The sequence below is a fragment of the Anoplopoma fimbria genome, chromosome 9 (genome assembly GCF_027596085.1).
Source record: "Anoplopoma fimbria isolate UVic2021 breed Golden Eagle Sablefish chromosome 9, Afim_UVic_2022, whole genome shotgun sequence".
Taxonomy (NCBI): domain Eukaryota; kingdom Metazoa; phylum Chordata; class Actinopteri; order Perciformes; family Anoplopomatidae; genus Anoplopoma; species Anoplopoma fimbria.
The window spans coordinates 4,656,390-4,675,753 of record NC_072457.1 but is presented as its reverse complement, the minus strand read 5'-3'; the positions used below and the strand labels follow the sequence as shown (position 1 = coordinate 4,675,753).

The window sequence follows — 19,364 nt, the reverse complement described above, 5'->3', positions numbered from 1 at the left end:
TCAGACAGTTAACACCTGTGTGATCAGGAACCATGAAAAGATACAAACCTCTATCGCACAAAAGCACATCTGCTGTTTTTGTTCATGTGCTCATCAGCTGTGCAAGGTTCAAAAAGATGCTGACTGAAGTGGATTATCAATCAGAGGGTGTGGTGATTAATAAAAACACTCTCGGCCAATCACATCTCTCTGAAACAGCTGAGCCAATCACAGGGGAGCATGACAACAATGACTCAACAAATGAAGAAGCCTCTTTTTCAGGAAATCCTACAGAGACAGATGGTTTGTTATTTTATTTGTACAATGATGATGAATAATAATAAAGAAAAAGTATTGATGAAGTCGTTTATATGATCGCATCAATCCAACAGTATTTCAGTTTGACTTCTACTGTCCCTCACGTCATAAATGGATCCATCATATTTTTAAATGTGCAGCTTTTACACCGTTATGGATCTCAAGATTAAAACTTGAAACTCCATTTCTGATAAGAAGTTTAAAGAAAATTGATTTTACAGAAGGACTCAATTTTGTGTTTACAGTGTATAGCAGCATTGGAAGAAGTATTGAGAGGCTTTACTTCAGTAAAAGTACTAATACCACACTGTGAAAATGCTTCAATACGAGTAAAAGTCCTGCATTCAAAACCTTTATTAACTAAAAGTATTATCAGTAAAATGTACCTAAAGCATGAAAAGTAAAAGTAGACATAGTGCAGTAAAATGTTCCCTGTCAGTGTTTTACTATTATAGAATATGTTTAATAATGGGTATGTTGAATTTTACTGCTAATTTTAACTCTTTTATATCGTGTTGAGTAGTTTATTCTACATCAATGCATCATATTCTATATGATCATCATCTTTTTAAATAGTTTATGTAGCTGAAGAAGTAGGAGGATTTTCTCAACACACAAAGAAACACAACATCCACATACGAGTTGTGATATGAAGATCATTTTCTCCAGCAGTAAAGGATGATGGGAAGCGGTTCGTGGTTGTGTGTTCGTAGGATTTAACTTCCCAATTGGACCATGTGTGAACAGAGATCACGTTTGCAGCTGTTGATATTCATGAGGCGCCCTGTCTGTCATGAATATTAATCAATGAGTGCAAAGCGTCAGGAGACGGGCAGCAGACCTCAGATCAGCTCTCTGTGTGATCTGTGCTGGTTCTGAAAGGAGCTGCACTTCTGCAGGTTTTTACTCAAGTAGTGAATTTAAAAGGTGCTAAAATTCAGAGCATTTCTTTTGCCTCCAAACTGATTCTGACTCAGGTAGACTTTACTCCACTGTAACTTTACATAGAGCTAACAGTTGAAATGTCATATCGGTACCTTTAACAACACTTTTGAGGTACTTTTCACGCTAATTTCTACATCACCACATTTTGGAGGCCAGTATTGTACTTTTTACTCCACTACATTTATCTGATTTATTAGATTATTTTCAGATTCAGGTTATTAATACTAAATATAAATGAGTAAAATATAATTACAGGTTAAAACATAATTTAAATAATCTCCACCTTTATCAGCTGCAACATTAAAGTGCTTAAGACATTAATGCATCAATAATTATCATCGAATAATATCAAATATTATTCTGAAAGGTGCCATTCTGCGTAAAGAGTCCTTTGACTTTTTGAGAAACAGCGGCTCTAGAGAGGAACAGTTTGTGTTTTCACGTTCCTCCGTTGGCAACCGTAGTTCTCTTTGTGCTTGAAACAGAGGAGAAGATGGAGTTAGATCCAGATGTTGTTCTAGATGCAGAATAAGATTTGTAATTCATGCAGCAGGATTGTACAGCCTTGGCAAACATGTGTGTGTGTGAATGCTAGTTTTCTGTTTGAAAACACCTGAAAATGTGACTCCAAATATTGAGAAAATCTGCTCTTATTTATGTTTAAAGATGAGAGTGAATAACATCAGAAGCGATAAAAGCTTCTATTAGTTTTGCTCTTGTGTTCAAGTAGAAATCACTTCAATTCCACGTAATTTATCTTGTGCAAACAATCAACCTTCAGTTTCAGGAAGACGTGTCCCTCAGTGTGGAGGTGACCTTCCGCAATATGTAAACCGTCGAGGGCATTGACGGGTTTGTAACTAAGAACTGTGATCCAGAACTAATGAGATTCCCATCAGCCTCAGATGGACTTTGTGTTTACTGCTAAATAGTAGGGCTGCACAATACAGTATATGATGTCAACTTGCATGATAAACACTTCCACCAAGGGAGTCTTTTTGTTAGGTCTAAGAGAGTATCAGAAGAGAACTGCATTTTAAAAAGTAACTTTTTTCTTTCTTTTTTTTAAATTGTGCCTTGTGTGTTCAGTTCAATGTTCCATTTGTTAAAATGTTTTGGGAAATAAATGTGTTTTTTTATTTTTTTCTTCCACAACCAATTTGTTGTCTTTAAGCAGAGAGCAGCCAAAAGGCAAAAAATAGTTCACTTTAATATCCGTTTATGTATCACAAGTAATATCGTCATTGCAATGTTCAATGTTGTCGCATAATTTCCTCTTATCGTTTAGCCCTACCAATTAGCGAATGTTAGCATGCTGACACGCTAAGCTAAGAAGGTGAACATTAAGCCTGCTAAACATTAGCCTTTTAGGACATTGATAAGTAAATACAACTATATAAAATGAAACAAATGTAGTATTTTCCACTAGAATGACTTTCATAATAACACTATAGAATCAAAAGGCAGAAAATACTTTGTCTTCATCAAATGTATTTAAACAAAGTAAGAAAAACAGTGCAACAAATTAGAGTAACAATTATAAAAGATCTACTCCTAAAACTCATTTTTACATATTTACATGAGAAGAATCAATCCCAAACAGGAACGGAATTACTGGAAGCGTTTATCTGGAATAAAATCCAAGCGAAAAAATACATTTTAGAAAATAAAAATCATTCAGTTTGGACTAATGCATAAATACTGTATCTCTGTCACAGCGTTTTCAGTCGTTCACAAAGAAACACTCAGTGGTTCGACGTATCGACTTCTGTGCTTTGTATCTTCAGTAAACAACCTGAGCCGATGTCCTGGGAACATTCCTCATTTTAAATTTGCATTTTAAAGCTGCTGGAGGCATGCTTTTCATACAACAAAACCTATTTTCTTTAATCAGCCTGAATTACTGCAGTCCACTGTTGTGTTTGAGGTTACCATGACGACACCTTGGCGAGGACACCTGATGGCTTTTGCACGTCGGCAGCTTGAAAGCGACCGTAGAGAAAGGAAATCATACTCAGAGATCTTTAAATGGGGTGTCAGTAAACAGACGAGTGCTGCTAGTAATTCACTTTTAAATGGATGCTCTTGTAAAGCTTCAATTCACGGCTTTTAAAGGGACAATTCAACACATAATTGAAAAAAAACATGTATTTGTCCTTTTACCCGTAGTTCTATTGATCAATCTTGATTGTTTTGGTGTGAGTTGCCTCAACTTGGAGATATCAGCCCGCCTTCTCTCTAATTTATTGGGATTAGAAGACTCTCGGCTTGAGGTGCTCAAAGCCCCCAAAAAACCTTTGAAAAACTCAACAACGATGTCTCTTTCCAGACATCATGACCCAGTTACTCAAGATAATCCACACACCATGTTGTGACCGGTTTCATGTAGGAACTACTTTCTTTCAACCGATTCACTGCGCAGAATAAAGCATTCATCTATACTCGATGCTGCTAACTCACCTAGCACGAATTAGCTAGCTAACGTTACAGCTCACCCGAGGAGGACGCAATCAATGTTCACGTCTCGTGATTTCAAAAGCATCTCATCAATGGACGCTTTCTTCTGTGCAGTGATACGGTTGGCGGGAAGAAAATAGTCCCTAAATGAAACTAACCTCAATAAGGTCTGTGGATTATGTTGAGTAACCGGGTCGTGATTACCGGATATAGACATTGATGTTGAGTGTCCTTTCCTTTGTTTTTGACTCTTTCACACCTGCAACGAACAAATAATAAAAAAATTCATAAAAAAAAATGTCTGAATCTACTTCCTCCTCTTCATGAAGGCCTTCGCTTCCTTCTGCAGTCCCGTGACGTCCTCCTTACCGCTGTCATCGGAGACGGGAGGCATGTAGTCGGAGTCGTCGCCCGCGTCCTCGCTGTCGTCATTGATGAAGCCGTCGTCGTCCCCAGAGTCGTCATCCTCGTCTTCGTCCTCAGCGGGGGGCTTCTTGTGGACGGTTCGTGTGGTGCGAGCTGTAAAAAGCATCAGCAGTGAGGACAGAGTGAGTCATAGATGGAGAGACAAGAATGAAAGGCTGGAAGTGCTTTTACTCTTGAAGAGAGTTTTGTTTCATGTCCGTCTTTGATGAGCTGGTTTCACTTTTTTTACTTTTGGTAAGAAGGAAAAAAACAGACGAAGGAACAAGTTTGAAATGTATCTTTTGAAATAAAGGTTTGTGGTTTAGGCAGCACGACACCTCCACGACTCGTCTACAAATACCAGACATGTTTGTGGAAAGTTAAACCAAGACTTAAGATTTTATAAAGATAGAACTTCTATTGTTATTTTCCCTTGACCTCTAGCAATAACATGTCAAATATAAATCTGCTCTTTCCTTATGTGTATTTTGATGCAGATGAGTCATTTCTCACACACTGTTTATTAATTGGCTGTCAGGCTGCACAACCAACTCTGCTCCCAGTAGACCACACATCAAATCTGTATAAATTTGTATAAATATATAAAAAATATAAAAATATGTGCAATCCACCTTACAATACTACAATAATTATTTCTGTTTATATAATATTTTAGTTATTGTGGATTTTTAACTTATTTATTATTCTTTACTGTGTTATAACTTATTTACTTATTTCTAATACTTGTTTTGATCTTGTTTTATACTCATGTCACCTGATTGCAGTATCCTCTCTGCTGCTCTAATCCTGCAAATTTAAGAATAATAAAGGATTATCCTATTTTATTTTATCTTAATTAAAAGAATGAACGAGGATTGAGAGCCCCCTCTAGCTGCTTTAGTTTTTATTTTTATAATTAAAATCATAAAAAATAAATAAATAAATAATAATAATAATAATAATAATAAATCTAGCAAACACCATTGGTGCCTGGGCCACTTATTAAATAAAATGTAAATATATATTGTAATTTTTACTACATATTTTATTCAGTAACCATCAATATAACACCCTATTTCTTTTCTCCGCTCCTCTATGGGTAGCAGTGCTGTCGGAGCCATCAGAGTGGATGAAATAAAGGGAGCCATCATTTCTCCGTCCTCCGTCCTCCTGTCAGCGGGGTCGAGGTGGAGACGCGTCACGGCGTCTTAAATCAGGAGACGACCGTCTACCGAGCGTGAACGAAGCGTCTAAGCTGAATATCAAGTGAGGCGTTAACGATCACGCTTCTCATCAATGTAGAGTGTTTCCTATTAAATGGTGACTGATCCAGTGTGTGTGTGTGTGTGTGTGTGATGTTCTTCTTCTTCTTCGAGGATCTGTCTCTCATCCCTTTCAGAGATGGAAATCCTCTTGATTTTCACTTTTGTTAGCAAGCTTTTTGAAATCCTCCTGGGCTGCTGTCGGTGTTTACGACTCATATCACTGACTGACAACCGTTTCCATAACGATAAATGTGGCGCTGTCACTTTTTAAATGCCTTTTCTTTTTTTCACCACCTTCCAGGTGCCCATTGGTTTAGTAATTGAAATGGTAAATGGACTTGAATTAATTCAGCGGCTCTCTATTTTTCCGACCACTCAAAGCACTTTACCCTTCACTCATTCACATACACATTCATACACTGATAGCAAAGCCTTCAGAGGTGGTTTGGGGTTTAATATTTTGCTCAAGGACACTTTGTCATCCTTAATCAAAATCATCTGAAAAAGAGACTTGAAACAAGCTGCATCACAATGAAACACACGTCTGCACTATTTTTTCTTCAAAGCTAATTAAAAGAGTTTAAATAGGGTTTAAAATAGTGAATCCTTCCTGGTGGTGCATTCAAGTCCTGAGGTGAAAGTCTGACATTATCGATCTAAAATGTTTGGTTATTATAGTCGGTAAAGCAGATAAAAGACAAAAAGTAACTTTTGTAATTAAAATAACACAGAATTTTACAGAAAAGTTATTAAAATAGGAAAAACTAATATGTTTAATCATTAATCCACTTTAAAAGACTTTATTGATTAGTATAATTTACCTGAATTAATGACTCGTTCCTGCATTTAGTAGACGTTTTCCTCAGTTCAAGAAATACATTTTATTTTGAAACGTATTATATTTGTAGAGAGCAGGAACATTTCTTTGATTAAAGACATTGTCTTTAGTGTTGTTGCTGATTTTAACTGATCTCAGCATTAATAAGAATCAACACATCAAGACATTGACAAACAGAAAACAAAGAGGTGAAGCCTCTTACCTGGTTTCTTTGTGTGTTTGAATTCTTTCCCGTGAAGAGGATTTTTCCTGTTAGGGAACAAAAAGTCAAAATCACTGTCAAGTTTTTCTGTAATAAATTCCATTAATAAACAAGATTAATGTTACTTTCAGACCAAGACAGTGATGCGTTTATGACCAACATTAACACCTCACAGTATTTAGACGATGTCACAAGAGGAAAGGTCATAACGGGGTAATTCAAATCGAAAGGGTTCATCCTCTGGGGAGCAGGAATGTGATCAGGAAATATCATGGAAATCTGCCTGTTTATATTGATTATAAGATATCTTGAGTATTTTGGTCTCTTTGATAATCCTTTGAAGTCAATGAAAAAAAAAACCCGAAAATAAAAAGACATACGGATGTTTCTGAGGCACTTTTTAAGGACAGGAAATGACGGATAAAGAGAGAGAGAGGTGCAACAAAGGTTACCGTTCAGACATGAAAGTGGATGTTGCAGTTCAAGGTTGGTGCTTTCATCTCTGAGCTACAGAGGCACTCCATCTAATGACTGTTTTAATGTCTTATTTAACCATCTGTAATATGTGTGTGTGCGTGTTCCACCTGTCCGGTAACACCTATTGTTTACTACCAAAACATGTCTTTTCTTCGGCACAGCATCTTGTGACATCACACCATCTCTGCCATTGAGGTCGGCTTCATCATCGGGTCACCAGGTTTCCCATCATGCCTTTCAATCCCTCCCTTTCATTTCGGGCTGCGCTGTGATGTCTGACCTGTAGCAGTCGGTGCCGTAGGGGCACTCGGGCAGATCTGCCTCCTGCGTCTCCTCATCTTCCTCCTCCTCCTCCTCCTCGTGGTCAGTGTCACCCGGGTGACTGCACTCCTGGAAATGGACCGGGTTCTTCCTGGAGGAACAAACAGGGAGGTCATGATGGATCTTCAGAGACACGTTGGAAGTCTGTGCACACACCAAAACATTTCTGCAGGATGTGTCCCTGCTGCTAATCCCTCTTTATGTACTTTTAGTTAAAAAAAAACAACCAAACAGTGGAAGTTCAATCCATTTTCAACCACTGGGGTCAGACTGTTCTTTTTGAAATGAAGAGCGATAATTTGAGCAACATTTTGTGAGGAGGTCAAGACAAACAAGCAGACTAAAAAAAAATAAGAATTACAGCTTGCGGATTACATTTAAACATCTTTAGATGTTGGTGAGGAAAAATGAATTACAGTTAATAACATCATGACTTGTAATCTTGCGAGGTCCAGTTTTGAGAAAATGTTCTCAAGCAAACATCACAATAATGGTGAAGTTGCGCTATGATTTGGTGCCAAATTTATATTGAAGAAGTTGAGTAGTTGTATCAATGTCGTGAGGAATAGTAAATAATATATACTCTAATAATAAATAAATGTTCGTCTCTCATTTCAGGTACAATAAGGGCTGGATTTAAATAAATAAAATACATTACGGAAAGCTTTTTGAAAAATGTGCATCTTAAAACAAAGTGCGGAATTTTAGAAAAATGTATTTAACTGATTTGTCAAATTTAGTTCTTTCAGTTGTAAGAGAGACAATTGTGTGCTTTTAGTGACCCATGATTTAAAACAATAACTTATTACATTTGGTAGCTAAATGACTAAAGCTGTATTAAGAAAAAAAACGTAAAACTCTAAGGTCTGTGGTGTGTTTGTGTGTTGTAGGTAAAAAGATTAATTAGAAAGTCCATTTAAAACTGTTGCCGTCTGTTGCTTTCAAGGTAAACTGTAGATTTAAAACATTGCTGCTACAGAATTGGAGGTGGCGAAAAAAGACAACTGAATATTTTAAATTTTCAAATGATAAAAGACTCACCCATAAATAATATGAAGAAGTAGTATGGCCAAATTCTTTGCATACTGCACGCAACAGAAAAATACAAACTGATAGCTGATAGCAAGTTAAAGAGCTTAAAATATTCTAAACATGGCCTCAACTTAAACTGCTATTTATTCTTTTAAGTGTCTGAATTATGTCTACAGCAGTACATTGATTTTCCTCCTGTACTGGGAGATTATTGAACCTCCATCTACTATGGATAAGTACATCATACAACCCCAGTTCAAAACACCCGTACTATCCCTTTAAAGCTCTGCAGACCGATGATATTGACTGATCTGGAGTCAGGTGCTTTACATCAACGTGAATGTCGTTAGCTTCTCTGATTTATGTCTGTTTTGGAGCCTCAGAAGTAAATCAATGTTTCTGTGAGGCTCTTTTCTCCACTGCAGTCCCACTTTTTCAAGAGACCTCACAAAATGAATGTTTCGCTTTAATGATTATGGAATAATCTTTTATCTTAAATTAAAGAAGGAGTATCTCTTGTGGCTAAAAATCAGAGAGACGATGAGGCGTCTGCTTTGAGAAGCTTTTGGACCTGATCCAGATTTTGTCTCTTTTTCATGTTTATCAGCTCGAGTGCACTTCATCTCATCTTTGTTGGAAAAATGAGGCACATCAAAGAAAAAGCCCCCAGTCAGGACTTCCTAATTCTTTTTTGTTTTTGCTCTGAAGAAGCTCAGCTGTTGTGTTTTTTATCAGGTGAATGTACCTGTAGCAGTTCTTCCCGTACGGACACGGCGCTCTGAGTCGAGGTCCGGTCGCAGAGACGCTGCTCGACCCGACTCCTTTAGGCTGTTGTCGTCCGTTTTTCTGCTTCTTTTCCTCATCGTCATTAGATTTAGCGATCACATTCGTCGGTGTTGTGGTGTCTAGGTCAGCTGTAGACGACTCTCCTCTGTCCTCCTCCTCCTCCACCTCCATGGTGAAGCCGTCAGACTCGTCGCTCACCTCCGACCTCTTGGATTCACTCTGAAGTCTGACTGAGCTCTTCTCTGGAGAGACATCCTGAGAGTCAACAACAGATACGGACAAACAAAAAGAGGTTTAATGAGTCTGTAAAGACAGAATGAAGACATTTTTGGACAGTTATTTTACAGAGCTACTCATTTACAGGTAGGACTGACTGTGACAGGAGGACTTATTTTGAATTTTTGGGAAAAAAGACAAAGAAAATAACAAATAAACGGTAAACAAGTCATTTTATTCTATTTAAATTCCATTTTAATTAATTAAATTAAATTTAAATAGCCCAATATCACAAATTTGCTTTGCATTCTGTAGAGCATGTGACATGGGGAAAACAGGGAAAAAATAACTACTACTCCCTAACAATACTCAACTGTTTTAGACTGAGCCGATTCCTCTTCTTCATCACTCAACTTCCTTCTCCTCTTCCTCGGCATTTCCTCCTCGCTGAGCTCCGCCTCCTCAGGTGAGGAGGTCTTGGTGGGCGTGGCCTGTTTGGCTGCTGCTGGTTTAGTGCTGGTCGAAGGTCCTTTCCTTCTCTTTACAGCTGACTGAACTGAAACAGAGAGACAAACGTCGATTTCAGAGGATAAAACGAGAACTAGAGCCCAACTGATACTAAATAATGTAATATTTCATCATATAAAATCTGTTAAAAATCAATACTAGTATTCACCGTATGAATCGGAATATCAGAAGGAAAACTTATGAATTAATTTAACACATCTTACAGTAGATGAAGAGGTATTCAGATGCTTTAATTAAGTAAAAGTACCCGTACAACTAAGAAAGTAAAAGTCCTGCAAAATGTTACTTGAGTAAAGTAATTATTAGCAAAATGTACTTAAAGTATCAAAAGTAAAAGTACTTTTTCTGGAGCAAAATGTCCCCTGTGACTGTTTTATTATTATTTATTAATGAAATTATTAAATGACTACTGATCCATCAATGCAGAAGTAAGTTTTTACTGGTGTAGCTGCTCGAGGTAGAGCTACTTTATAAAAGGTAGCTAGTTTAGCTCAGTGGTTTTCAACCTGGAGGTCAAGCTTCTGCAAACGGTCACCAGATAAATCTGAGGGCTCGTGAGAAGATTAGTGTGAGAGGAAAGAAGAAGAAACTTAGTTCTGATATGAACATTTAAATGTTTTTTTTTAATTTTCTCTCATTTTTTATGAAATACTATATAGTTTGAACAGCTTAGAGGAGAAAAAATCTCTATGGTGGATCAAGTAAGAGAGATCCGAAACATGGTAAGGAGACACAGCTACACAAGAACATACAAAAAAAAGCCTCACACAAGATTTTTTATGTAAAATCTTAATCTGAAAAGTAACTAAAGCTGTCAGTTAAATGTATTGTAGAGAAAAGGTGCAATATTTCCCCATAGAAATGCAGACGAGTAGAATTGTAAAATACTCAAGTAAAGTACAAGTACTTAAAACTTGTACTAAGGTAGAGAACTTGAGAAAAAGTACTTCATTACTTTCCATTGCCATTTGACAGTTTTTGTCAAATGTGACAGTGAACACATTTGTGAAAAAGACTCTGTGAATGAAACCAGACAGACAGAAGCCACAGTCACAAGTTTTTCTCTTTAGGAAACTGGAACTTTTCCATCTGCCCACTCTTCCCAGTTAAATTCAGCTCTCTAAGTGCAGCACAGAGCGGATGGACGCAGTGATGGACGCAGTGATGGAGGCAGTGATGGAGGCAGTAATAAGCTCACTGAGGGGCCAGTCCAGCGGAGCAGAGCCGTCTGCTTCCCTTCAAAGTAAATATCACAGCAGCAGAAAGGGAGGATCTCCATCGTCCTCTTTTAAACGGCTGTAATTATCAAAGAACACTCTGATATATACAGACAAAAGCTTCCGCTGTGTTAAACTTCTACTGACTCTCTTGTTAACGTCACTTCTTTAAATATCACGGCAGTCAGTCTGTCTGCCAGTCAGCTGCTATTAATGGTCAACAAGCGTCTGCAGCGTTCAGGTGGCGTCACCTGGACAAGATCACCTGAAAACAGACTCTCGTTCCTTCACCAGATACACTTTGGTCATTAGTGCTGAAAACGCACCACAGCTCAAGTAAAAAATGATATATTTTTTAATCCTGGATCTAACGGATCCATATCAAGTTCATGTTAGGTGTTTATGTTTAATATAATTTATTTTAAACTCTCAAATATCAACATTGGCCTTAAAAATCTGTTATCAGTTGGGCTTAAAATTATATATTTTTTAATCTTGGTTCAACTGTTTAAAACACTTTCTAACTTTTTTCTTTTAAGAAATATTTGCTGTATAAATAAAGTTTATTATAGTTAGTGCAGTGCACTATTCGGAACGGGTTGAATGGTTGGCCTGCTGTGTTTCTAAAGAACTGGTCATCCAAAAAACGGGTCCTCAGCAATGAACCCGCCAAGTGGGAAGCCGATTGGATGACGATTGTCGAGAGAATTGAAGGAAACACAGAAAGACAGACAGATATTCCCTCCATTTTAGTTGGATTATTATTGCACATATATTGGTATTGATCTATATGTTTATATGTAACAAGATGTCGGCTGATACGTTAGAAGAAAATGCAGTAGAGAAATGCAAAACTAGTTTTTGAGTTTATTTAGAAAGTTTTTTTTTTTACTCTGTTAAATATCCCACAATTTAAAAAACACATTTAACGTATTCATATCAACATTGTCAGTTCATGTTATGTGTTTACTTTTAATATATTTTCTATTAGCCAATATATTGTTTTCTGACTTTTTAAACTCTCAAAAATCAATATTGGCCTCAAAAAACTGTAATCAGTCGGGCTGAAGGGAGAAATAAAGACATACAGAACAAAAAAAAAAAACACAAAGTGCACTCTCTTATTCTTACACAAATTGAATTGAATGCCTCCCAAAAAATCTGGACATTTAAGACAATTTTCAGAAACGGAAAATAAGAATGGAACTTTCTGAAGGATACTTGAGGAACCAACAAATGTATTGTGACGTCAAGACAGATCCAATCAAGTGTGAAGTGCGGACGGACACAGGAAAATAAAAGCAATACATCAATGAAACCGGAACATGCTGGTACCTTTTGGGCTGGAGGAGGAGGAACCCTGTGCCGTTGCTACAACCGCCATCATCCACGCAGGTAAAACTCTTCTCCTGGTTACAGACGGAGCGACGTCCCTTTGGTCGTCCTGAACTTCTTTTGGACGTGCAGAGTCTCTCTTCATGAAACAAAAACAGAATAAACAGTTGTCAGTAGTGTGCAGTGGGTTTATCATCAGAGCTGGAAACAATGAGGCTGAAAACTAAAACGCTGATCATCTTAACTTATTGATATTAATGAAAGTTTAACTGTTAGAATTTGACTCCTAAAACTACAGAAACATTCGGTTCACTCTACTTGTACAGAGTGGAGCTTCTTCCTACACAGACTTTTCAGCCTCATTTTCTAAATGATTTCCATCCATACTAACAAGCCTGAAAACACATCACATGACTATTCACGTACACCGTGCATGTGGGCCCCGGTGTAAACAGGAAGTAGATTGGTTGCTTAGTTACAGTATATACAGCATATGATAGTACTCTTTAATAAGAAAAGTTTGTGCTTGATACTTATAATGCCGTTGGACACGCCGCCCACTAATCGCTCCAATAATAGGTTTCCTCCTTCGCATGTAGTAGAATTATACAATGCAGAAATGAAATGCACAACAGCTGCTAGTAAAGACAACGAGGTCAGCAATCCACTGGTTATTGGTCGAAGGCTGTTGAGGGAAGGACACGTCAAAGTCACTTAAACACAAAAACATGGGAACAAAGGGTCCAGGTTGAAATATACTAGTTAACCTTTAGGTAACTATCTTCACAGCCTCAGCAATCGTTTTTAGTTTTTCATCAGAAAAGATGAAATTTGGCGATAATGATCAATAACATTGGACAGAAAACTGATGTGAATCTGTCCATGGATCAAATGTGTGTTTTTTGGTAATCCAGTGAATTAAATACCTGAAAAGTTTAAGTACTTCATCCCAATACCACAAAAATATATAAAAGAAAAAGATACAAAATAAGCAGAAATGCTGATTTGGACCCTCTCATGGTTTATAATGACGTCATATGACCAAACAATAAAAGAGACGGACGTGACATGACTTCCTGCTGATGAACATTTGGATGCGAGTCGACACAAACCTTGTTCGAGCTTCTGTTGACGGCTTCCTCCTGGTTGGACAGAGCCGCTGGTATCGACTCCTGGCGAGGCGGAGAAGACCGTTTAACAGGAGGAGGTGGCTCGAAATCTGGCTCGGGAGAAACGGGACGCTCTTCTTCTTCAAACATCTGCCTGTTTCTACGGGAAGTTATATATGAGAAAATAAAAGAATAATAATGGTTTAAAGCCAAAAAACTGAGGATGAAGTGCACTTTTAAAACTCCTAATAACAACAAAAACCTTCTTCTTCTGCTGCTCAGATAGAAGCAGCTATTCCTGCATTCAATACAACATGAGCCTCTGCTGGTTTACATTTGTTTGAGTGTCCTTTTCCTGTTTGTTTGATCTAAACTTCAAGCAGACAGACGATATAAGGACAACGGATGGGGGCCCTAACAAAAAGATTAAACATTAAAGAAGCCTTCTACCTAATCTTGGCTTTTAATTGAACCAACAGACAACACTTGAACCAGACCCGTTTCAACCCCACGCAGTCCGCTCTGCAAAGATAAAAGACTTTAATCAAACAGTGGAGAGCAGCCTCTTCCATCTTGATTTAATGGCTCACGAAGACGTCGGGGGCGATATTGCAGAAAATGAGATTCATCTCTTGATCTTGATGGTGTTAACATGGAGAGGAGCATTTTTTTTATTTTTAAGTACCTGGGAGTGCGGTCTTCTCCACCCACGGCCACCACCTGGAAGATGAACTGCCCCGGCAGCAGAGAGAACAAGTCTCCGTGATGAAGAGGGTACCAGGAATCCCTCTGCAGAGGTCGGGGGTCGTCGGTCAGGGACGACTGAACAAAGCACGGGTTCATGTGGGTCTGGAGATCAAAACGAGAGGATGAACAAATAAACACTAGCAGGTTTTCATCCTTTTGTTTGAAAAAAAAAAAGAATAAACCTCTGTTCTTCTGTGGAACCAGGTTCCAGTTTCAGTCCAGGGGGCAGACACACTCACCACTTTTAAGAGCAGGCTTAAGACCTTCCTTTTTGATAGCGCTTATAGTTAGGGCTGGTTCAGGTTCGCCTTGGTCCAGCCCCTAGATATGCTGCTATATGCCTAGACAGCCGGGGGACTACTTAGAATACACTGAGCTCCTCTCTCCTCTTCTCTCACTCCCTCTTTATGTATTAATCCCCTATTTATGCACATTACTGATTTTGCTTCTTCCCCGGAGTTCTTGTGCTTTCTCGCCTCGCAGGTTCCCAGGAATCAGGGTTATATTTGGACTGTCATCGTGCCACCTGCTGAGGCCCTGCTGACACCCACTACTACTACCACTATCATTATTAGTCACATTACTATTATTATTGCCTGTACTATTACGCTTATTGACTTGCTTCTACCCTGGAGTCTTTGTGCTTTCTCGCTTCGCAGGCTTCTATAAATCGTGGCTGTACCTGGACCGTGGTCGTGCATCCTGCTACGGCCCTGCTGACACCGACTGCTACCACCATTATTATTACTAGTCACATTACTATTACTATTACCTGTACCATTAAGCATTTTAGCTTTACTTCCACCCTGAAGCCCTTTTTGCTTTCTCGCTCTGCAGGTTTCCATGAATCGTTGTGGTACCTGGACCGTAGTCGTGCCTCCTGCTGTGAGCCGACTGACACCCACTGCTACTTCCATTATTATTATTAATCACATTACTATCCCTATTTTCATAATTATAATTCTACTATAATAATTGCTGCTGTTATTATAAGTAGTCTTATTATATGAATCATTTATGTCATATACATTGAATGTGTTGTATCTCTGTTATGCTGTTCATTCTGTACACATGACATCTATTGCATTCTGTCCATCCTGGGAGAAGGATCCCTCCTCTGTCTTTCTCCCATAGGTTTCTTCATTTTTTCTCCCTGTTAAAGGTTTTTTTTAGGGGAGTTTTTCCTGTGCCGATGTGAGGGAAGGACAGAGGATGTCGCATGTGTACAGATTGTAAAGCCCTCTGAGGCAAATTTGTAATTTGTGATTCTGGGCTATACAAAATAAACTGAATTGAATTGAATTGAATTATTTCATGACGCAGGTATGAAGGTTAAAGCATCAACAGAGCCTCTGTGAGGATCACTTGTAGCTGTGTGTTTTCCACCGTGACATTTATTGATACTATTGATTCCTTCTTACGGTTAAAAGATTGGTTGTGGTGCCGCGACTGTGAAGAGTTCATTATTTATCTGAGACGTGAAGATGCATTGATGTCTATAACGCCTTCTACTCTTTTCCAAACAGACCTCCATCTGACATCTGCTTCTGGTGGGACTCAGTTCTCCCTCAAGACTAATAAAGATTTGAATATTGAATGTATCTGTTGGGAAAAAAGTCACAACTGTAAAAGGAGGCCTTTTCAGTAATCATTGACGGCCGTTACTCCTGAAACACGAGGGTCCTCTTGATGACGCCCTGGAAAGGTCGCCAGTCAATCACATTCTATTTTTAAATGATGTCTTTATTAGTGCACTGTATTTATTTTTTTTTTTTATTTATTAGTCCCGCAGTGGGGAAATGTACAGGATTACAGCAGCATAGGTTATAGTGCATTAAATAAGTAAAAAAAAAAGTAAAAAAATCCACAATAACTAAAAACACTGTATATACAGACAGGTAGGTAGGTAAACAGCTTCTGATTCTGATTTCTTTTTAGTTTATAGGGTATGTTTTAAATTTTGTTTCATATTTATTCTCATTATTTTCTACCCAAGATCTTCCTTGTTCCCAGTGTTTTGGTTCAGTTTGTAAAAAGAAAAAATAATAAGTTTAATGAAATCTTAAGTAAAGAGGTAAAAATGAAACACCAAAAAAACCACACTTGTCATTTGCAAGTGCCTTCATCCTTACAAGTGTTGATGTAAAAATAAATTATTTAATTATAGACAGAGAGAAGACTCTAGTTTGCACAAACTTAATTTCAAACCACACAGGCAGAAAAACATTGAATAATCAAATTTTACGGATTCTAGCTTTTAAAAACTAACGGTAAGCTTTTGGAAAAGGAAAACCACCGTCGTGGTGAGAAGACGTACCGGTTTGAGACGCAGCTGTCCGTTCAGGTTCTCCAGCAGCCCGTGAAGTCTGGACACCCTCTTATCGCTGACCTGAGACCACGTGAGGACAAACACAACAACAATATAATAACAATAATTCCAGTTCGAATCACAAATAATTTGCTGAAAAATGTGGAGATAACAAACAAAAGCTTCTTTTTTTTGTTTGTTTTTCACACACTAGATTTTCTTTACCAAAAAACTAGGAATGCCCAAACTTCAGCATTCCTGCTGTGAATTGTTAATTTATTACCAGATTTCCACCTGGATTTTTTTGTTTAAACATATATATATTGCAGATTTTCTTCTTCAGTTTTTTGGATATTCATAATACTATTTGACAACACTCCTTGCAAGTTGTACCAGAGGACATAAAATCAGGCTTTACAAGCAGAGATACTTTAGAGACTCGGATGTACAAATAAAGGCAGTAATAAATTATTGGAAAATCTGTCATTTAGGTGACAGCTCTGATAACATTAGTACTACACAGAAAATAAAATGACCCGTCCGGTTCCATGTTATCAGTAAAACAGAGTCCTCCAGTGGTTCAGCAGTAGACCTGCAGCTCTGCTGAAATACATGTTCTTTGATTTCATTCTTTAAGAGGCTGTCTTAAAACACAATGATGTTATATTGATCAGTTTGTCTGTATCAAGTATCAGTGCAATAAATAAACATGGACGATCTAATCTATTAATAATATAATCTTTGAATGCGACTATTTCAGGACTGTGTGAGAGTGACTGGAAAAATTCAAGTGCTGTATCAACATCATATGATTGCAATGAAATAAATATCAGCTGAAATGGCCACAGAAACACAGATTCACTGTTTGTCAATTCGTTTTCGGTTATTCAATTAATTGTAAGTGTGTTAAGAGAATTTACACTGATTAAGTACAATATAATGTTAGGCAGGTCCTAAAACTAATTTGATAATCAAACTACCACAAATGTACTTCAAAGTATTGAAAAGTGTAAAACATGTCCCTGTGACTTTTATTCTATTATATATTACATCATTAGATTATTATTATTACTCATGCATTCATGTAAAAGCAGGATTCTACTGATGTAGTTGGTTGAGTTGGAGTTCATCTGAACTATTAACCAATGATTATTTTCATTATGGATTAATCTGCTGATTATTCTCTCCATTATTTGATGATTGTTTGGTTGGTAACAATAGTGAAAACAGTAAGAAATGCCGTCACGATTACAAAGAGCCCAAAGTGACTCCTTCACAATGTCTGTTTAGTCAAACAGTCCAAACCTCAACATTATTTTTAACACATCACAATTATTAACATTATTAAATGGAAAAGCAACACATTTTCACATTTGTGAAGCTGAAACCATGATTTTTTTTTACATGAAAAAATGACTTAAACCATCAAAATGAATTAATTTTCTGCAAATTGTATAACGAATAATCAACTAATCATTTCAGCTGTATTATAAAGTATTATAAATAAGTAAATTTTAATAAAAACAGGAAAGTTATTTAAGTTTAATGCTTCAGATAAAATTGTACTTTTTATCAAAACATTATATTTTCCTCTGAGATTTAATAAACCAATAGTATTAATGTAAAAAGTATGTTAGTAAAACTATACTAATCCCAATCATTTACAGCAATGTTTATTAATGTGCATGTGTTTAGAGTATTGTTAGTATGAAACTATACTAATCAATCATTTACACCAATGTTTATTAATGTGCATGTGTTTAGAGTATTGTTAGTATGAAACTATACTAATCAATCATTTACACCAATGTTTATTAATGTGCATGTGTTTAGAGTATTGTTAGTATGAAACTATACTAATCAATCATTTACACCAATGTTTATTAATGTGCATGTGTTTAGAGTATTGTTAGTATGAAACTATACTAATCAATCATTTACACCAATGTTTATTAATGTGTATGTGTTTAGAGTATTGTTAGTATGAAACTATACTAATCAATCATTTACACCATGTGTTTAGAGTATTGTTAGTATGAAACTATACTAATCAATCATTTACACCATGTGTTTAGAGTATTGTTAGTATGAAACTATACTAATCAATCATTTACACCAATGTTTATTAATGAGTATTGTTAGTATGAAACTATACTAATCAATCATTTACACCAATGTTTTTATGTGTTTAGTATTGTTAGTATGAAACTATACTAATCAATCATTTACACCAATGTTTATTAATGAGTATTGTTAGTATGAAACTATACTAATCAATCATTTACACCATGTGTTTAGAGTATTGTTAGTATGAAACTATACTAATCAATCATTTACAGCAATGTTTATTAATGTGCATGTGTTTAGAGTATTGCTAAAGCCAAACTCTACTAATAAATAAAGCCACAGGTGGACTCACTCCCAGTAAAGGACCTCTGCCAAACACCGTCTCCCCAGGCGGCAGGTGGATTGGACCCCCGCCGCCACCGTCCACCGGGACCAGGTGGAAGTCGAAGCCGGACATCTGCTCTGCGGGACGGGCACTGGAGAGAGCTTCACCCCGGTTCACTGGAGGAACTGGAAGAAAACACAAAACATTCAAAGTGTTTAGCATGAAGTTTATGTGATTTGAAAGCTGTGAGGTGAAATAAATCCGGATTTAAGGAGCTCCTCTAACTTGTTGTTTCCTTCAGTAGAGACAAAGTATTCAGTCACGCTAACAACCATCATTGCAGTAATATATTTAACTTCTCCCAACCTGTAGTGGAGGTATACTGGATATGTTTTGTCTCTCAGGGGTTAAAAACACGCACCGAAAGCCCAGAAAGCGTTTACAACTTTCGCTGTCAGCTGCAGGCATGGATGCGATTCAAAACTTC

General features: G+C 37.2%; 1 protein-coding gene across 1 annotated transcript; it reads right to left on the bottom strand.

The window, feature by feature from the left end:
* Positions 1–2,462: 2,462 nt before the first annotated feature.
* On the bottom strand, positions 2,463–19,355 carry aplf (aprataxin and PNKP like factor). The gene is made up of 11 exons (XM_054604680.1): positions 19,244–19,355; positions 18,905–19,062; positions 16,495–16,566; positions 14,116–14,279; positions 13,434–13,590; positions 12,322–12,460; positions 9,616–9,797; positions 8,985–9,280; positions 7,167–7,298; positions 6,410–6,456; positions 2,463–4,218 (listed from the first exon to the last, which is right to left on the bottom strand). The coding sequence occupies exons 2-11, from the start codon at positions 19,007–19,009 to the stop codon at positions 4,007–4,009; spliced, it is 1,506 nt and encodes a 501-aa protein (XP_054460655.1). The 5' UTR covers positions 19,010–19,062; positions 19,244–19,355; the 3' UTR covers positions 2,463–4,006.
* Between the last annotated feature and the right edge of the window lie 9 nt (positions 19,356–19,364).